Raw genomic sequence first — 13,929 nt, forward strand, 5'->3', positions numbered from 1 at the left:
CAGCACAGCGCTAATCACGGGCCTTGCTCAGGCATTTCTGCCGATAAGAAGTCACGGGGACGCCGGGGATGTTCCTGCGCCCGGCGGCTCTTGCAGGGTTCGGGCAGGTTTCCTGCGCTCTCCGCGAGCTTGCGAAGGCAGCGAGCGATCCCCGGGTGCCAAAATCCTCCCCGGCGTGTTGAGCAGTGCCCACCCTGCTCCGGGCACCCTGAAGTCCCAGGGGCAAAGGTTCTGTGCTAGAAGGAGGCAGCGCGTGGCCGTGCCCGCGCAGGGATTTGCAGCCCCCACCCCATTTCCTCCATCCCAGCGTTTTGCAGGAGTTTTGCAGCGCTCAGAGGGCACAAAAATTTGAGGGGCTCCGGTTTTTGCTGGGCAATAAAGCAGCTGTGCGGGAGGGGTGAGATTTGGGAACCTGTGGGCCCCAACATAGGTGACGTGCGTGGGGCAAAGGAAGGAAACACAGGGCGGGGGGGGACCCCAAAAGCCCCTGGCTCCCCCCAGCCACGATGGGGCCGGGCACGGGCACGGGCTGGGGCGCGCACCTACACACGTCCCCGGGATCCGGCCCCTCCCCGCCGCCCGCCATCCCACCCTTCCCCTCCGAGGTCCCTGAGGAAGAGCGGCCTCGTCGGAGGAGATAAATATAGCCGTAAACAAGAAAACAGGACGTGTCCTCTGATGATTTTAAAGCAAACAGGCAGCGGGGGCAGCGCGCGGCGAGCGGGACGCTGCAGCGAACGTGCCTCGCTCCCTGTCCAGGGCCGGGCTGCGGCGTCGGGGTCGTCCTTGTGCTGCTCATCCTCCTCTGAAATAACTTCCCGGAGCAGCAGGGGATGAGCGCAGCATGCCGGGGAGGGGGGGGGCCAAAATGCCGAAACGGGCCCCCGGGAGAGAGGGGAGGAAGAAGGATGCGAGGGGCGCGTCGACGCGGGGCGTTCTGCTCCTGGCTGGCTGCCGTGGGGTGCAGGGGGCCGGAGGAAGGGGCGAGCCCGTCCCGAACGCGAGCGCCTCGGGGAAGGACAGCCCTGGCACCCGCGGGAGCAGGAAGGGAAGGAAGCAGCACCGGGGAGGTTTCAACAGGAGCAGGAAGAAGTGACTCACGGGGGGAAGCTGCGCGCTCGTCCTGGCGCTTCCTCCCGGCGGGCGGTGACGGGGCAGGTGCGGGCACATGAAGGTGCCCCCCGGGAACGTGCCCGACCCGGTGGGGGACAAACCGCAGCCACCCCACCTGCCTGATTTGCTGTCCAAAATCAGGAGCGATCCTCCTTTCCTTCCCATTTCCTTCCAGAGGTTCTTTGAGGTTTCGGGACCAAGCATCCCGCGGGGCGGGCGGGTTTGCAGCCGTCTGGTTTCGGAAGGGTCACGGCTCCCTGTGCCCGGCTCAGCAGTGCCACCACCGCGGTGACCTCCTGCAGCCATCCTCCCCTTCCCCTCTCCCTAACCCAGCTGAATTTGCTCCCCCTGTCCCTGCAGTGACAGCGGGCGCCCCTTCTTCCTCTACGCGGCGCTGGCCCACATGCACGTGCCGCTGGAGGTGACCGCGCCGCCGGGCAGGGACGGTCTACGGAGCCGCCCTGCGCGAGATGGACGCCTTGGTGGGGCGGCTGCGGCGCCTCGCCGGCCCCGACACGCTGCTGTGGTTCACAGGTAACGCAGCGGGACCTCCTGCAGTGGCGGGGTGGACAGCTCCGTGCCAGCCCTGGCCGTGCAGGGGTGGCAACAGGGGGACGAGCCCGGTGGTGTTCCCCAGCCCTCGGTGCTCCGTGGCCGGGGCATTGAGGAACCGGAGCTGCCACCGCTGGGGATGCGGCTCCCAGCCCAGCTCAGCTGCTGCTCACCCCGCCACCGCCTCGGCCACGGCCCTGCCTAATTAAAGCTCAAATCCTCGCTCGTTAAGAAGCCCAAATCCGCTCAGGCTGGGCAGCCTCCTAATGAGGACGCCCTGCTCCTGGCACAGGAACTGCCCGGCCGCTCATTAACGCCTGGAGCCGGCGGCAGCCGCCTTGTGCCCGGCCCCACTCCAGCAGTGGGCAGCCCCCCCAGAAACGAGCCCTGCCCCTAAATAAACTTTGGGAACCCAACCCTGCCCGCCAGGCCCCGTGCTGCCCTTGGTGGTGTAGGGCAGCACTGAGGGGACGGGAAGGGGCCGCAGGGACCCCACTCGTCCCCCAGAACAGAGGTGCCCCCGCTCCCAGCGCCGCTCACGGGGACGTTGCTTTCTCTTGCAGGTGACAACGGCCCTTGGGCGCAGAAGTGCGAGCTGGCGGGACGGCTGGGGCCGTTGGTGGGGGCCTGGCAGAGGACACGAGGTGACCTTATAGTGGGGGGGACCCCCAGAACCCCGGGGGGTGTGCGGGGGCTGCTGCCAGGAGCCCTCCTCTGCCCCCCGGCACCCAGCGGGGAGCGCTGCTCTCCCCCAGCCTTTGGGGCAGCCGTGGGTTGGGTTGCCTCGAAGGCACCTCCGGCCATTCCTTATATTTAAAATAGACACAGCGATGTCTGTTCTCCCCCAGAATTACCTCCGGGTGGGACCGGAGCCCCCCAGGTCCCTGTTACCCCAGACCCTTTGCAAGCCCAGGGGGAGCAGATGCTGCTTCCAGCCCCTTGGTGCAGCAGCTCCTGGGGCTCCACGCTCCTGGCGAGAGCTGGGACCACTGGGGGGCACCGGGGGGCCCCGTGGGCGACGGGGAAGGTGAGCTCCTGCCCTTCATCTGCTCGGGTCCCGATTCCCCGCAGCCCCCGCCGGGGCCCTTGAGCCCAGCCCGGCGGGACTTTTTATTTTCTTTCTCTCTAACCTTTTTTTTTTTTTTATTATATTTTTTTTCCTCCTTTTCCGGCCAAGCCATCTGGCCGGTGGGTTTCTTTCGGCCGGAGCGGCCAGAAGCATGCATGAGTCAGGCGCTTCCCACTTCTGCTTGTGTTACGCACCGTAAACGCGGGTCGGGTTCCGTTGCCCCGATCGCTCGGGGTCAGCGCAGGAATGGGGGGCGGGGGGACACGGCGGGGGGCACGGGGACAGCGCCGCTCTCCTCCTCCTCTGCTTCCTGACCCCTACCCAGCAGAGGAAGCAGAGGCTGGTCCCGCGCGAGCCCGGCCGCGGGGCTGCCCGCCGTGGCTCCCCCCGCTCCCCTTTCCGGTTCCCAGGGCCGTCGGGTGCTCGGGCAGGAATCCTAACTTCGCTTTCTGGTAAACAAACCCCCGCCGCCGACCTGGGTTGCTCTTGAGCAACCGACGGTCACAAGCTCCCCGAGCATATGGTCCCTGGCCGTCCGGCGGTCTGGGAACAACCTACGACAACACGGCCCCTTTCCAGCATCTCGCTGCCCACACGCGGCCCTGCGAAAACAACCCCGAAAAGCTCCTCCCGGGCTGCTGGCTCTCCGGGAGCTGGCCTCTAAAACCCCAGGGACCGGCGGCTTCTGAGCCACCCACGGCTGTTGTGGGATCAGGGAGCTGCGAAGCCGCCCCCCCCGGCACCGTGCCCGCAGTGCAGCGCCCGCGGGGGGCTCAGGGGTCCCGGCCGGGGGGCATCTCCCCCTCCCCACGTCCCCGGGGACGGGGAGGAAGGGGAGGTGCTGCTGCGCGGGATTATGTAGGTTTCGCATGGCTTGGCGTTTCCTTTTAGGGTCCAACCCAAATTCCAGGAATGTTTTCCACTGATTTCGGTGGTCACTGCAGTCAGCACGCGCTCGCGGAGAGCAGCAGCCCCGCGTGCTGGGCCCCCCGCTCCGAGTCGAGGGCTGCACGGTGGGGGCTTCCCTCCCCTCCCCAGGAGCCCCCGGCCCCGCTTGGAAAGCCCAGCTCCCATCCCCTGGCCCCAACACCCCGAAAAGGGAATCGGAGGGCGCACGTGTTTGGGGGTGCTTTGGGACGGGTCAGGAAGGCTCCGGCCCCGTCGTGCCCCCGCCGGGGCGCAGGACGCCGCGCTTCTTGGTCCCCGCATGGAAAGCTCCGCTTTTTCCTGGAAAGCTGCGGGCCCTCACCGTGCTTGCATCATCTCGGCTCCTGAGAGAAATCCCTGCCCGGGTCTGGGGTGTTGCAGCCCGGGCTGCAACCGGGAGTGTCACCGTGAGCTCACGCTTCCCTCTGGCTCCCTGGCTGCTCCGTCCGCGGATGGACAGGTGGACAGACGGACAGACAGCCCCACTCCCCTGCCCTCGGGGTGCCGGGCTGTGCAGCAACCCCCTCGAACAGCCAATGCAGTGCTGCAAGGACTGTTAAATACCCGAGCAGAGGTACGAGCAGGCTGATGTTGTTAGAACTGGGATCGTTTCCGATGGCATCAGAGGACGCGGGGAGCGCGGTGCCGCAGCTGCACACACCACGCGCTGGGTGCGGCTGTGGTTGGGGCGCACGGGGCATCCCAAACCGCTGCAGCCGCCGAGCAGCCAGCAGGGCTGGGGCTGGTGGTGCGGGAGGAGCAGGACCAGGAGCAGGAGGAGCAGGAGGATCCCCTCGCTCTTGGCTCTGCCGGAGGAAATGGCTCCGGGTGCGAGCCGTTGCCATGTGCACGCTGAAAGCCGGGCAGACAAAGGGCTTGGGAAGTTGGTGCCGTGAATGGGGCCGGGAGTTTCCCTCTGCCCCATTCCCAGTCCCTTCCCCCCGGCTGCTTGGGGCCCTTTGCGCCGCAGCAGAGGCGGCAGCTCTGTGGCACTGCTCAGCACCCCCACTTTGTTGGTCAGCCCCCCATTTCCACCCGCAGCCCCCATCTGGGTGCTCAGCACCTCGGTGCAGGCAGGAGCTGGGCGACTTCCCCATTTCCCAAACCCCGGGCAGAGCGGGGCCTCTGGGCCGTGGCAGGGGACGAGCGGCGGCGGGAGGGAGCTGTGCTGTTACCAGCAGGAACGGATTTTTAATGAAGCCGGGGGCAGCTGGCGGCGCTTTATCTGCCCGAGGGCGCTGTGCGCTCGGTGCCGCTCGCAGCCCCGCACCCTCTGCACCGGGAGGGAGCCCCTGGGCGAAATTCCTGCGTCTCCTGCCCAGAGGGTGGATGTTCGTGCTCAGCTCCGTGGATGTTCGTGCTCAGCTCCCGGCTGCCTCTCTCATCACTCGCTGGAGCAGACGAGAAACAAAAGGCAGTGCCAAACCGAGCCCCCTTTCCCCTCTCTCCTCGTTTCTTGTAAAAACTCCCGCAAAATTCTTCTCCCTCCCCTGACCCAGCTCCAAAATCCAGCGAAACCTTCCCCCGTTAGGGTCATCTAACAGCCCGGGCAGTCCCTTTCCAAGGGCAGCTCTGGGCTCGGGGGCTTCCCGCTGCTGCAAAGCCCCCGCACGGCGGGGTGCTGAGCGCGGCCGCTTTCTCTTGCAGGTGGGAGCCCGGCCAAGCAGACGACGTGGGAAGGAGGGCACCGCGTCCCGGCGCTGGCGTATTGGCCCGGCCGCGTCCCCGCCGCGCGGAGCAGCCGCGCCGTGCTGAGGTAGGGGCTGGCTCTGGCTTTTGGGGTGGCCTCTGCCTGCACCCCGCTTCCCGCAGCCCATCCGGGGACGGCGTGCTCCTGCCAGCTCTGCGAGGGCACGCTGTCCCCCCGCGGGTGACACCTCCAACCCCAAGGGGGTTGCTGGGATGGCGGCGGCAGCAGCAGCGGTGCCCCGCTTGGGCGTCACCTGCGCTGCGGTGCTGCGCTTCTGTCCTGCCCCAAAAGACTCCCAACGCTCGGAACGCCCTTTTTGTGGGGCCGGTGGCTCCGCGCTAGCAGCTGCAGGGCTCGGCGTGCCTCTTCCCCGCGGTGGCCGAGCGCCTCCCGATAATTAATAGATGCCGATGTTCCCTCTCCCCACCGAGAAGCAGGCTTCGGCTTTGTGGTTTGCGAAATGGCTTTCTGTGGAGGAGGGCGCGGTTGCGGGGAGGGCCGGCCGGAGGGATGGCGCTTGTGCTCAGCGCAGGATGCGGCCGGGCCCCGAGGTTGTCCCGGCTGCCGCTGCTGGGGTGAGAGCCGCGGGGAAGGGCTGGGGCTGCGGCACCCGGGGACGGCGGCACTGCGGAGGTGGCATGGGGGGCCCCTCCGTGCAGCCCTCCTTGCAGCTCCCGCAGCTCCCCTCGCAGCAAACCCAGAGCCCTGGGAGCTGGATTTTTGCGAGGGGGGAAGGTTCAGGGCATGCACTGGAGCACTGATGTCTTGCTGAGGGTGCAAGGCGCGTGGTGCCAGGCACCCCTGGGGTTTCACTTGCAAATCCTTCCCCTGCGTGGGACCCGCTGTTCCCTGTCCCCTCTCCAGCCCGCTCTCCCCGTGCACCCTGCACCGCAGCAGCCCCGGGGTCCCGGTTATCTCCCGCGGCCTTATCTCCTGCATTTCCAGCCCAGCAGGTCGGGCAGCTGTAAAGGCAGAACGCTGCCAGCAGCGCGGCCGCGCTGCGTGCCGGGCACTCACGGGGGGGGGCTGTGCAGCTCCCCAGGAGTTTCCTCGTTTTCCTTTTTTTTTTTTTGTTACTTCGAAGACAAAGCTGCGATCCCCGGGCCGCTGTGACCCGGGGGCCGCCCTGCCAAGCGCCCTGGCTGCGGGGCCGGGTGGTTTCCAGCCGCGTGCGCTCCCCGTGCCGGGCGGCCGCCGGTCACCTCGGCGCTGACGTCCCTGCAGCTGGGCCCGGTCCCACCTCGGGGCTCCTCCGGGAAACACAGCCCGGCCTTTCGAAAGCTGCCGGCCCAGCTGCACGCCTTTGCTTATTCAGAGATGCCTACGGGGGAGCCTGCCTGCCTCAGACGCGGAAATTCAAAGTCAACAAACCCCGAGGAGGTTTCGTAAAGTTCAGGCGTGCGACACAGAGCAACAAAAGGCAGGAAGCTGCCAGCCGGGCGCTGAGGCCGCTGCTGGCACCGGCCCCGGCCCAGGAGCGCCGCCAGCAGCAGCCTGGGGCCGTGCGGTCCCTGGTGCGTGGGGGTCCTCGGGGACGCCCAGCCCCCGGTGCTGGCCGGGGAGTTGTCCCGAGGACGTGGACGGGGTGGGTTTCCCACCCTAAATGCTCCTGAGTCAAGCAGGTTGTTTCATCGGTGTCCTCCCCGTCCCACCCAAGCCGTACAGACCCGGTTCCTGAAGGTCTCCAGCACAGCTGGGGGCTTTCTCAGCCCTCTTTGGGATTGCAGTTTGAAGGGAGAGGAGCTGACGTCCCCGAGCAGCAGTGGGGTGAGGTGGTGGTGGTGCTGTGTCACCGGGCACGGGTTGGCTGGACGTGCGTGCTGGGTCAGCTTCTTGCTGCCCAAATAACGCGGTGGAAAGCTTCTCCTCCCTGAAGGGGAGAGCTGGGAGCTGCAGAGAGCATTAAAGGCGTGCAGTGGGGCTGGGAAACCTCTGCTGGGAAGGGCACGGGCTGGGCAAGGGCAGGCGTTACCTGCCTGCTGGGGCGTCCTTCTGCCCGAGGTCATGAAAACGCTGGCAGCGGGAGGAAAATCCCCCAGCCGCGTCTGCGCCCTGCCTGTGTCTGTGCTGCCCTCCCTGGGGCAGCAGGACGGGGGTCCCCAGGGGTCTCCATCCGTGCCCTCCTTGAGCTCCTTCCCCCCAGGGCTGCGTGGCCAGGCCGGGCATGGCCTCGCTTCGTTACCTGCCCTTCGTTACCTGCCCTGTGTGGGGTGAGCGGGGTGAGCGTGCCCGGGGGCGGGGGGTGCTGCCCCGCTGCGCCCTGCCCCGTGCCTGCACGGACCTGCAGCCGCTCGGCGCGCCCTGCACGGAGCTGCCTCGTCGGCTCTTCTTAATTACGTTTAATTGCCGGAGCTTCCTGCCGTGCCCAAGCGGGGTGCTGAAGAAATAGGTCAGCGGGGTGGCGAAGGAGGAAAGCGCAGCGCCCCGGGGCCGGCAGGGCTGGGGCTGCTGCAGGTGCGGGACCCTGATCTCGACCTGGGGCTTTCAGGGCTGATTTTTAGGTGGTTGTCCCCTACCTGTGCACCCCTCGGAGCGGAGCCCTTGCTAAGAGCCTCTGAGCAGCTGAAAACGCGTTGCTTCTTCTCAGTTTGTTGCGTGGAGCCTCGGACCTGTCTCACACCACCCCAGCTTTGCCCTGTCCGCTTTGCTGTGATGGTTTCCCGGGGTGCCCAGCTGCTGTTTTGGGGTACCCGTGCTCGGGACGGGTGCGGGTGCACAGTGCCGGGGCCGGATCCTGCGGGACGTGCCCCGGGCAGCGCCGTGGGGCAGCCCCACGCGGAGCTCAGCGGCTCCTGCAGGGATGCGCCCAGCTCCCAGCGGGGAGCCCGAGGTTTTCGGCGCCTCCCGGCCGCTCGGGCTGTCTCCATGAGAGCCGCGTAGCCGGGGCTGCCTTTCAGCTCTCCTCAGCATTGTTTGTTCTTATTTGTCCTCTCGGTCTCTTAGCAGCTAAATTAAAACTCATTGAACGGGAGAAACAGGGGCCCTAAAGTCCCGGGCTGTTTTCTCTCTCTGCTCACGCAACCGGGCAGCAGCAAGGGGCCCCGGTCCCGCAGCGCGGCCGCTGCTGCACCCTGGGGTGCCGGAACCAGGGGGGTGCTGAGGTCCCGGTGCTTCTGGCAGGGTGCAGGGTGCCAGCACCCGCCCCCCCCCCCCATCCGAGCCACCTGCTGGGGTTGGGCAGTGCTGCGATGTCACTTGTCCGAGAGGGAGGGACGTGACACTTGTGCCATGCAGCGGGGCACGACTTCGCTCGACCCCTGGCCCTTCCCGAGCCTCCGGGCGAGTGAGCATGGGGAATTGCTGCCTCCGAGCTCTGGCCCCAGGCCACAACTAGCAGGCGGCAGGCACCGACGCGGAGGCTCTCGGCCTCCGTGTCCCCGAGGAGCCCGCCAGAGGTGGCAGGACACCGGGTCACCCGCGCCCTGCGCACGGGGAGCAAGCGGGACCCAGCCCCGAGCGCTCCTCCCGTGGCTGAGGCCCCTGAAAAGAGAGGATTCTGGTGGAAATGCTGACAGGCGTTTTGGTAGAAGCGCACAAAATAGCACCGCTCTCATTTTCCATTCTGGCTGCGATGGCTCGTGCTGCGCGATGCAAAAGCGAGACCACATTTTCCTGGGGCCGCGGGAGGCGCTGGGATTGGCGCAGAAAGTCCCTGTGCTTGCACTTTCTGCCGCGGGTGAGCCGGTGCCTTCCCCGCGTGCCCGGCCACGCTGTGGTCGGGGGGACAGCGGGGTGGGGGCTGCCCCATGCCCACTGTGCCTGTGCCCTGCGCCCCAGGACCTGCAGGTGCAGCAGTGGCAGCGCTCGGGGACCCCCCTGCACCGTGCCCAAGGTGCTCGCAGCGAGGGCTCGCCGCGGCTGGGTCACCTCCCGGATCCCTTTGTAGCCTTTTCTGCAGGGCTCAGCTGTTGGGAAGCAGGCAGGGACCCCCCCAGACAAGGGGCTGCAGGGTGCCTGGGGGGCTCAGCTCCATGCTCGGCTGAAACCTGCCTCTTTCCCCAGCACCCTGGACATCTTCCCCACGCTGGTGGCCCTGGCTGGAGCGACGCTTCCCCCAAACCGGCGTTTTGACGGCTTGGACGTGTCCCCGGTTCTCTTTGGGCAGTCGGACGTGGGGCACAAGGTAAGGCAGAGCCCCTTTCTGGGGACGTCCCCCTCCCGAGCTGCCTCTGAGCTGAAGGTGAGGTGGGCAGAGGGGATGGGATCGGAAGGGCTCGGGGCCGGAGCACGCAGCCCCGTGGGAGCACCGGCCCTGCTGGCTGCGTGCCCGCACCTCCGGCGGCCCCGCCGAGCCCAGCGTGATTCTGCTCCTTCCTGGTCACAGGAGGTGCACAGGCGTGGGAAACAAAAGATCCCCAGGGCTCAGACCTAGTTGTATCTGCTTTATTTATCTTGACAGATAGAGACATAATTAAGCGCTTCTTCTCCGAGCTCCTTGGCTCGGAAACGTGCCCGTTATTGATGTTCGAGTGGGGCAGCCAGCCCCGTGTCCTGCAGCTCTCCACCTATGCAACAATAGGAGCTGTTGACAGCTCCTCTAAGCATGAAAAACGCAGCTAGGAGAACAAGGAGTATGGCGGTGCGTTTTTTCTCAGAGTTTCACAAGATCTTTGCTGAACCAAAAAAAAAAAAAAAAGCAGCTTTAAAAGCAGTCCCACAGATAAAGCCTGATTTTGCTTTTCAAGTCCGCCCTCCTGCGAGCGCTGCAAGCCAGCTCCCAGCAGGGATCCTGGATCTGCTTTCTGTGTCCATCAGGGTTTTGGTATTTAGTTCGTATTTATGGAACCCTCTACTGAACCGTGAGATAAACTGGGGAAGAGGATGGGACACGGCCAGCCTGCGCTCGAGCTGCTCTTCGGGATTAACCCTCTTCTTGCGTGCTCGTGGTGCTGGAGAGCGGGACTGGTGCTTGGCAGCCTTGGCATCAGCACGTGGTGTGGGGCTGGAGAGGGCTTGTGTTCCTTCCTGTATGCTTTGGGATGAGGAGTCACCTCCCAAAACTGGGGCTGAGTCCCCAGCCACTGCCACCCCCCTGCTTTTTGGGGGAGCTTGTGCTGCCGTGGGGTGCGAGCAGCGGCGAATCAGCCCCCGGGGCTGGGACCTGCCGGCCCCGGGTGCCGTGTCCCCGGAGGTCACTGTTGGCTTGTCCCCACCCGTCCCAACATCCCTGGGGACCGCCAGCCCCACGCCGTGTGTGACAGGGTGGCCTTCGGCAGGGCGAGCATCGCCCCGCGCTCCGCCCGCCGCGCTTGTCCCCGCTCCCTCCCCGCTCGGCAGCGGGCGCGCGGCGCCTTTCGTCAGCGAGCGGCTGATGGCAAAGCCACCTTTGATGTCGCCGGGTTTTCCTTGACACAAATCCTGCCGAAGCAGTTCCTTTTCTCGCCCCGCCGCTTGACGGACGCACGCCGCTGACAGCTGGTTTTCTCCTTGGGGCTGGCGCGAGGCTGCGGCTCCCCGCGGCCCCGTAACCTTGCTCGCGTCCCGGCCCGCGCTCACAACCTGTGACGGTGCTGGGCCGGGGCCAAGGTCCTGTTTTGAGCAAAGGCTATTTACAGTAAAAATAAACACATCCTACGAAACGTATCAAGGGTACGAGCGGCTGACAAATAAGCTCTTTCCATGAGCTTAATGTCAGAGGGGTGTGCTCCTCCTCCCCACGCACTCGCTGGCTTACGAAAACAGCCCGGAGCTGGGAGTTCAGATGGAGGGTTTGCTGAGGAGAAGGGTTTTTGTTCTTTTTTTTTTTGTTCTTTTCATTTTTTGTTCTTTAATAACAAAGTCACGGGTTGCGGACCTGGGAACGTTTCTTGAAAGGGCTCAGTCGAAACAAGCTCCTCGCTTGTGCGGTGAATTAGAATGGATTTTCTTAGCGTGGGGTTTATGAGGCGCGTTCAGGAACGAGCCCGTGGTTGTTTCAGTGCCTCTGCAGCCAGGCAGCAGCATCCGAGCCGTGCTGCTCGGGTTAAAGGGTGCAGGCAAAGCCGAGCTCTAAGGCTGGAAGCAGACAAACTGGTTGAATTCCTGGTGTTTTGGCTTCGTGGGCCCTTAAATAATTACTGATTGCTGCTTTGCAGCTACTTTATTCCGGCTGAGGGGTGCCCGCATAACCTACAGCACGCATTTTCTCCTTGCAGCACGCTCACGCTGTGTGACCTCTTCCAGCTCACACCCGAGCCTCCCACATGCAGGTTTTCATTTTTTTTTCCGTAAAATACGTTTTTTAAACCAAATTCCAGATGGTGATTTTTTTTTTTTTAAATCGTGCAATTGAAGGCAACAGAGGAAGCCGGGAGCATCTGGAGGTCCCCCCGGATCCCGGTGTTTCGGGGGAGCGATGAGCGGCGGCCACGAGGCTCCCAGGGCAGGCAGAGCCCGCGGCGGTGCCCGGGGCAGGGCTCCCGTGCCGGACACCTGCTAAGTCATTACAGCACTGATCAGCTGCGAACACTGTTACTAAACTTGGCACCGCAGCTGCCTACAACTTCAGCAGATGTTTCTAGTTTTTAGCACAGTGGAAATTTCTTGAATCACTTTTAAACGCAATTCCCAGGGAGGAAACCTCTGGTGACTCATCACTCAGCGGAGCCATTGGCTCTGCAGCAGATATTATCTGACAGAGACCGCCGAACCATCCAGCTCACTTGTCTTCTCCCTCCCCAGTGCCAAGGCAGGCGTCCTGCGCGGATCAAGTGTCCTAAATACCGAGCTGCAGAGACTCGACCCGCCCTTCCCAATTCCCTTCTCCTCACCCCGGCTCCCTGCTGCTGTCAGGGCAGGGAGCGCTCCCCCTACGGCATGGGTCAGCCGGAGATGCAGTGGGCACGGTGCTCCGGCACCTCACCTCCGAGCACAGCCCCTGCTTTGCTGGAGCTGAGCTCAGCCCGAGGTCGTGGCCTAGCCGCTGGCCATCGGTTCCGATCCCTGAGATGTTCCTGCCACCGGGGAGGTGACCTCGGAGGAACACGAGGCACAAGCGAGATGCTGGCGCTTCCCAGTTCCCTTCTGCTGAGCTGCTGCTGAGGCTGCTGGGCTGAGCGGTGTCCCTAAATGTGTGCACGGCTGGTACATGGTCTCACGCTGGGAGGGAGCAGGTATAGAACAGAGCAGATTTTTCTCTGCAATGGGCTTTTTCTGTTCTTCCTTCAGATTCTGCTTCACCCCAACAGTGGGGCAGCTGGGAAGGACGGAGAGATCGAGGCGCTGCGGCTGGCTCAGTACAAGGCGTTCTACACCACAGGTAGGGTGGCTGTGGTAGGGATCGTACGGTCAGGAAAAAAACCTTCTGAGATTCCTGGTTCCCTGCAGGTACGGGTAAAAACCAAACCAGATTAATAGAGGCAGGAGCAAGCCCAGCAAGGAGTGTGTGGGTGCCCAGCTGTGTGCGCGATGGGCTGTGCAGTGCGGGGTTGGCTCCAGAAGCACTCGCAGCCTGGCGCTGGGACCTGGGCTCGCAGAGCTGGGCCGTGGTGGGAAGGGGCCATCACGGACTGGTGAGGAGCCCAGAGGTGGTGCCTGGGCAGGGGTGAGCAGCCTGGGACTCCCGTGGGTTTCTCCTTCCTCCCTAGGAGGGGCGAAGGCTTGCGACGGAAGCGTTGGGCCAGAAGAGCGTCACCAGCCACCCCTCATTTTCAATCTGGATCGTGATATCCAGGAACAGGAGCCTCTGGATGTGGCATCCGCAGAGTACCAGGCAGTGCTACCTGCAATCAGCCGGGCTTACGCGCAGGCTCTGGAGGATATTGCAACAGACAACGTCTCGGTTGCAGATTACTCCCGAGATCCAGCAGCGAGGCCGTGCTGCAACGCGCAGCACGTGGCTTGCCGATGCCAAGCACCTCCCGCAGCCTCGCTGGACCACAGCACCGAGAGAAGAGCAACGCGGCTTTGTCTTTAAGCAAATAATTGCCCGAGCTGCTCCTTTTCCGATTCTGGTTTTGTGAATTTGACTGTTGTTCCTACTGGCTCCAGGCTTGCGGTTGGCCAGAGGGCAGGGACGGAGGCTGCGGCTCGCTTTGCTCCGTGCCGTGCAGCAGTGTGGGTGAGTTAGTCGCGGGTCTGGGGGAGCAGGCGGAGGGGTCCCCTTGGGTGCAGCTCTGCACAGAGCAGGACTGTCCCCCCGGCTGCAGGATTCCCCTGTGGCTGGAGGAGCAGGTCACTGCAGTACCTGGTGGCTCTGCGCACAAAAAGGCTTTTGGTGGGGCCCTTCGGATGAGAAAACGTAATATTTTTTCATTAAAACTGCCATCTGTGTGAGCTGAATTTTGGAGATAATTCTGCTGGGAAATTCTCTTGGCTTTCCACTACAGAAAATTAACCCCTGGGCCCGTGGGAGCGCAAGGCAGGGGAGGAAGGAGCCCTCAGCCTCTGTGCTGGTGTTGAGACCCTGGAAGTCTGCGGCTGCAGAGAATATTCCCTGCCTTTGCCATGCTGGCACGAAGTGCTCTGGGAAATGGAGCACCTGCCTCTCCGGCTGCTGCCACGTGAAATTTATTAACAGGTTATGGTAAAGACACAGCTGTAAAAGAGAGGGTCCTGTGCTCTCGGTGACAGCTGCCCTGCACGTCCCTGACATCCTGCT

General features: G+C 64.2%; 1 protein-coding gene across 1 annotated transcript in view; it reads left to right on the forward strand.

The window, feature by feature from the left end:
• ARSG (arylsulfatase G) overlaps positions 1-13,599 on the forward strand; it is a 44,620-nt gene extending 31,021 nt beyond the window's left edge. Inside the window, 7 exon segments of the mRNA XM_040530632.1 lie at positions 1,474-1,555; positions 1,557-1,647; positions 2,229-2,309; positions 5,309-5,417; positions 9,354-9,474; positions 12,498-12,588; positions 12,917-13,599. Coding sequence (XP_040386566.1) covers positions 1,474-1,555; positions 1,557-1,647; positions 2,229-2,309; positions 5,309-5,417; positions 9,354-9,474; positions 12,498-12,588; positions 12,917-13,245 — 904 coding nt within the window. The 3' untranslated portion in view covers positions 13,246-13,599.
• The last annotated feature ends 330 nt before the right edge of the window (positions 13,600-13,929 follow it).

Source organism: Cygnus olor, chromosome 18, assembly GCF_009769625.2.
Source record: "Cygnus olor isolate bCygOlo1 chromosome 18, bCygOlo1.pri.v2, whole genome shotgun sequence".
NCBI lineage: Eukaryota > Metazoa > Chordata > Aves > Anseriformes > Anatidae > Cygnus > Cygnus olor.